General features: G+C 41.1%; 1 protein-coding gene across 1 annotated transcript; it reads right to left on the bottom strand.

Moving 5' to 3' along the window:
• Positions 1-4,799: 4,799 nt before the first annotated feature.
• Positions 4,800-5,753, bottom strand: LOC101638881 (olfactory receptor 52M1). Its single transcript, XM_004717530.1, has one exon. It carries the CDS (start codon positions 5,751-5,753, stop codon positions 4,800-4,802), a length of 954 nt encoding a protein of 317 aa, XP_004717587.1.
• Between the last annotated feature and the right edge of the window lie 247 nt (positions 5,754-6,000).

The raw sequence follows: 6,000 nt of genomic DNA on the forward strand, positions 1-6,000 counted from the left end.
TTTATATATGCTGATTTTATATAGCTTCTCTTTTAAAAAATTTATTTTGTCAGTTTGGTTTTGTAGTGGCTTCCTGAATTATGTGACTTTTTTTGGTTTGTTTGCTGCTGTTTTTTTCATCTGAAGCTTTTTTAATCTTTGCCTCTAATCCTTGAAAACACCTAAATACCATTGTTTACATTCCCCACCAGGCTGTTCAAATGCTATTTCTTCCTCAGTAAGGTTTTCTGACTCTGCTTTGGTCACCTGTTTTCACCACACCCCTTTTGTGTATAGGTTTGAACTAAAATTGCATGTTGTATCCAAAACATTGTGGTAGTAGTATTATGTTTGTATTGAACTAGACATTGTATGTCGGTGTATTCTTAAGTACTTCCCACCTCACCACTTGTCTCCAATGCACTTGATGTGAAAGGAGTTCTTTGTTCACTGTTCTGTAGCACAGTTGATAGAAGGTTTGACTGGTGTGGTCACTGTGCCTCATTGATCGCATGGTACAGGAGTGGGTAGTAGCCCACATCCAGTGTGTAGGATTTCAGGGGTACTGATGTGTCTAGGACATGTGTATATGATTGCTAAATCCTGACAGGTGGAATTATGGAGAAGAGAGAGAGGAGAGGTAGAGAAGGAGAGAGAAGTTACAGCAAATAATAAATAATATCTAAGAAAAACATCAACTACCACCAAAATGGTATTGTTAACATGGTTTCCTTTTCAGCATTCTCTATGCTAGCATAGAGTAATCTGACCTTTTTTTTTTTAAGGTATGTTGATCATGTGCCCTGCTATTTTTCTGAATCTTTGTTAGTTCTAGTAGTTTCCTTGTTGAATCTCTGGGATATTCTATTTATATAGGATCATATCATCGCAAATAGAATTTTACTTCTTTGCCAATTTGGATGCCTTTTACTTTGCTTTCTTTCCTTATCTCGGTAGGACTCCCAGAATAGTATTGACTAGGAGTGGTAATGAAGGACATCTTTGCTGGGTCCTGGAACTGATACCAGTCTTGTTCTCTTGAAAATAATATTTACCATTGATTTAGTATGGATACACTTAATTATGATTGGAATTTCTTTTATATCCCTGTTTTGCTGAACATTTTTCTCAACAGTGGTGTTGGATATTGTCAAATGCCTTTTTTTTCATCAATTGACATAAACCAGCCACCTTACCAGCAGCAACCCCCTGGGCCTGAAAGATGTTCTTCTGGGAATAAGTCCTCTACCGTTTTGAGCCAGCATAAACTACATCTATATGAGATACCGTAACCTCAGAAAATATATAGGTTGTCAGGAATTCCATCTGGGTCTGAGTGTCCCCTCCCCACCTAACCTGTGAGCTCTTTGACTGGAAGAGGGTGTGGCCCTACCTAAGACACTCTAAAATTCTAATGCATAATCTATATTCAATTGCACTCCTGGAATGGAGGTACAGTCTGAATAGAAAGCTACTTGTCTTATGGTAAGAATAAAATAAAAGTTTAACTTGTTATATTGCTAAAGATGACCAAAAATCACTACCTATAAATGTTCTAATGTTGAATCTTTAGCTTAAAGCTGAGAATTTTCTTTTAAGTGATATCTGTAAAATCAGCAGCTTACATTTACTAGGAGATTGTGTTCAGGGTAGAGAGAAGGGTAGGGTATGCTTGAGAAACACTGAAGGAAGATGGGACGACTACATAGGGTGGGGATCTTATGACTAAAATTTAGCCGAATGGCTAACGATAATCTCTTCTGAAGCTACAACCATGAGTATTTCTGGGTCTGTTTACTCCACCAACCCAAAGCTTCCCAGAAGTTTTATCCTTGCAAGTACGAAGCAATTAATTCTATATTCCTATGCCTATACTTTCCCAACGGTTTTCTGGGTTCAAGATTTAGGATGCGGTTCTCTGTTGCCATGACCTTAATTACACCTAGGGCACGGGGAATGAAATGAAACATTTTGCTTATTTAAACATAAAATTATTTTTTGGGTTGCATTAAAGCGAATCCTTAAAGAAGATGCCATGATGGGTGTGCCATTATTGGGTATGGGAGTGGGAGGTGGCTGTAATAGAAAACAGAGAGGGCTCCTTCGTGACTGGAAGAACCATCAGATAATAAAGAAGGAAGGAAAATCTTAGGCTTTAGTACATTTCTTAGAAAATTTTAGCAAGGCTGATAGAGAGTTCTTCAGCCAAAGATACTCATGAGTGGATTCCAGTATATATCTTTGGAAACAGCCTGATCAACACCATTGTGCTCATTCATTAAGCAATTTAGGGTAAGTGGAATCTTGGTACAAATGCAGTGTGTTTCAGAGCAAAGCAGCTGAGACTATAAGTCAAATGTGCCCACCACAGTCAGATCTTAGATGCACGGGTCCCGATAGCCACCCCAATCCATTCTTGTACTGCACAGGTGCCTCTCAAACAGATTTGAGGCCAGCTCCTCCATAGTTCTGTGGGGTTCTCTTGCTCAGGGGAAACTAGAAGAAGAAGGATGCTATGATAAGCCTCATCTCTGAAGTTTGTCTCAGAGCCACAACTATTGTTGATCCTCCTCCTCTTCCACTATCTATTTGGAATTCTTCTCACCCTCAGCAATCCTATTGCGGCCCATCTAGTGAAATAATCCAAACGTCCATTCCTGTGTTAATTATATCTCTTGTTAATTACATATGTCTCACTTTTGACTGCTGCATGATTATTTTCATAGTTACAGTGAGGCAAGGGAGTATTGGGGGGGGGGGGCCCTAAGTGAATTATTTGTCTCCCACTTACATTCTTCCCTATCATAGCTTGAGATCAATTACTCCTGCCAGTGTGGTAGCTCCTCGTTTCCCTTGCTAGTCCCATTGCACAAACGTTCAAAATATCCTGACAGCATCATACCTTGTGGTTCCGTGGGCCCGTTGTTATATCCTTTGGCTAGAATGAGCCCCCTTCAGGGCTCCATGTCTGTAGAGCCAAGAGTTTGGGGGACCCTCGGTGTATCTTTGGAAATGATGGTAAATAGGATTATTCCTGCTTCTAACCTTTGGTTCCTGGACACATGTATTCTTTTTACTGGGACTTCAGCACCATGTAATAATCACTGATCATGTATACGGAAGCCCGAAGGGTGACCCCCTGCGTTTTTGACCTGTTGCCTTTAAGCTGCTACTCAGCTGTTTTCAAAGGCTAATCTAGGATTCTCTGAGGCCACCGTCTTCTGGTTGGTGAGGTGTGTGATACTACCAGTGCAGTATGGACATGTTCCCTATCATGTATACAACCTTTGCTGTTAAACTAGTCCCTGTTCAGATGCTATGTCACAAGGGATTCATGACTATAGATATACAGTAAAGCCCTCAAAGAAGGGTGCAGGCCATGTCTGTGTGGGTGAGAAAGACAATGCCCATCAATGTCTATGTCTGTGAGTCCCTGACTTTTCCAGGAGAAACGCAGCCCAATGTTAAGTGGAGGAAAAGTGTCATATCTGGGTTTTACCATTGGTATTTATTGCTGACATGTTAGACATTAAGAGGCAATAGTAGTCAAACTTGGTCAATTGGAGTATTCATGCTGGGCTCATACATGGTCTTTATTTATGACATTCCACTCAGGAACCTATGATGCTAATTCTAAAGTGACCACCAACGGAATATAGCTATTGCCAGCCAGCAGAATTATTTGTTACTTGGTTATTCGATGTCTCTTCTACAGCAGTTGACTTCTGGTGAAACAAAAATCTGCACAACTTCCTAGAAGCCTGAAAAGGCAACAGACCATTGTCATTGGGCACAGATTTACATCCTCATTTTGGGCCACTTTTTCTTGCACAGAAAGTGGATGATCAGGTGCGACACTTGGAGTTCTACCCATTGGGAAGACTTTACTTCTCTACTCATTCAGTGCCATTTTTAAAAAATTGGCTACAATGTAACTTCCATTTATTTTAGGCAATACCTATCCAACTCATCTGTAAACCAAGTCTGCCCTGACTCATAGTGACCCTATGTACAACGGAATGAAACCCTGCCTATTCCTTCATCAGCCTGCCAGTTGTTCCTATGATTGAGCCCATTCTTGTCGCCACTGTGTCAGTCCATCTGCTTGTAGGCCTTCTTCTTTTTGGCTGGCTCTCTCCTTTACCGAGCATGATGTCCTTCTCCAGAGACTGGTCCCTCCTGACCACATGTCCAAAGTAGGTGGGACATATTCCTACCATCCTTACTTCTAAGGAACATTCTAGCTATACTTCTTTCAAACCAGATTTCTAATTTTCATTCTTCTAGATATCCATAGCCTATTTAAATTCTTCACCAACACCATCATTAAAAGGTATTGATTCTTCCTTGATCTTTCTTATTCGTTTTGCAGCTTTAACAAGTATATGGAATGATTGAAAATGCCATGGCTTTGGTCAGGTGCACCTTATCCTTTAAAGGGACAGCTTTGCATTTTTTTTAACACTTTGCAGCAGATTTGCCCAATGTAACACATTGTTTGATTTCCTGATGGCTGTTCCGTGGGTGTTGATTATGGATTAAAAAAATGAAATCTCTGACAACTTTAATCTTTTATCCATTTATTATCGTGTTGTTTATTGGCCCAGTTGTTAGTATAAATTCTAAAATTGGTAGCTTTCTCTTATTTTGAGCTAGTCCATTTTAAGAGCCCAGCATATCATGAATAGGGATCCTACAGATGGATTCAGGATCTGAGGGGAGTAAGCTCCCAATTGGAGAAGCAGGCTTCTTTTTAAATAAAGATTTATAACCCGTCTTTTTTTTATGAGCATATTTGGGAAGGAAGAAGGAAGCAGCCGTCATCTGCTTTTCACGTCTATTTTCATGATTTGGAGAAGTCTTTCTCGGATCTGCTTTGTGCGGACAGCGTAGACGATTGGATTGAGGATTGGAGGAATGAGAAGATAGAAATTGGCCAGGAGGGTGTGGACTGGAGGAGATACATAGTGACCAAATCGGTGAATAAGGGAAGAAACAGCAATGGGAACATAAAAAATAAGGATGGCACAGATGTGAGAACCACATGTCCCCAAAGCTTTCAGTCTGGCCTCAGGAGTAGCTAGCCCCATCACAGCCCGGAAAATCATGACATAGGAGGCAGCAATGGCTGCTGAGTCCAGAACCAGCACAAGAAAGCCAATGCTCAGTCCATAGACATTGTTGACCTTGCTGTCACCACATGTCAAAGTAACTAACGCCATATGCTCACAGTAGGAGTGTGATATTATCCGGGATTTGTAAAGAGGCAGGCGAAATCGGATCATCAGAGGCAAGGGTCCAATATAGAGTATGCCCCGGAAAAGGGCAGCCAGTCCCAAACGACCCACCACCACATGGGTGAGCACTGAGGTGTGATGTAGTGGGTCACAGATAGCCACATAGCGATCAAAAGCCATGGCAAGGAAAATTCCTGACTCCACAGTGGCAAAGCAGTGGATGAGAAACATTTGGGCCAAGCAGGCATCCAGACCAATGTCACCAGCACCAAACCAGAAGATGCCTAGCAATTTGGGCATAGTAGAAGTCGAAAGAACCAAGTCAATGACAGCCAGCATGCACAGGAAGAAGTACATGGGCTGGTGTAGGCTGCGCTCAACCCTGACTACTGCCAAGATGGTCATATTCCCCAACACAGCCACCAGGTACATTGAGCCGAAAGGGATGGAAAGCCAGAGGTGCAGGGACTCCAGCCCTGGAATGCCAATGAGCTGGAAGGAACTGGGCACCCAGCAGGCATTATGAAAAGTAAGCATGGCTTTTTATAAATGAATATTCTTACTTGTGCCCCAAAATGCCGCAGAACTTTTTTCCCCCTCTGGAAACAAAAGAGAAGCATCTTTTACTCTTAAGTATTATAATACATAGGATCATTCAATAAATAAGATACTGTGCAGTGAGCCTCTTCTTTCCTGAAAGAAATTACAAAAAATAATAATAGCATAGTCTAAGCATCATGTTAGTACTATATCATAATGTGCATAAAAATTTTCCAAATGCAAG

Source organism: Echinops telfairi, unplaced genomic scaffold, assembly GCF_000313985.2.
Source record: "Echinops telfairi isolate 266 unplaced genomic scaffold, ASM31398v2 ScPeMD7_41;HRSCAF=154, whole genome shotgun sequence".
Lineage (NCBI taxonomy): Eukaryota > Metazoa > Chordata > Mammalia > Afrosoricida > Tenrecidae > Echinops > Echinops telfairi.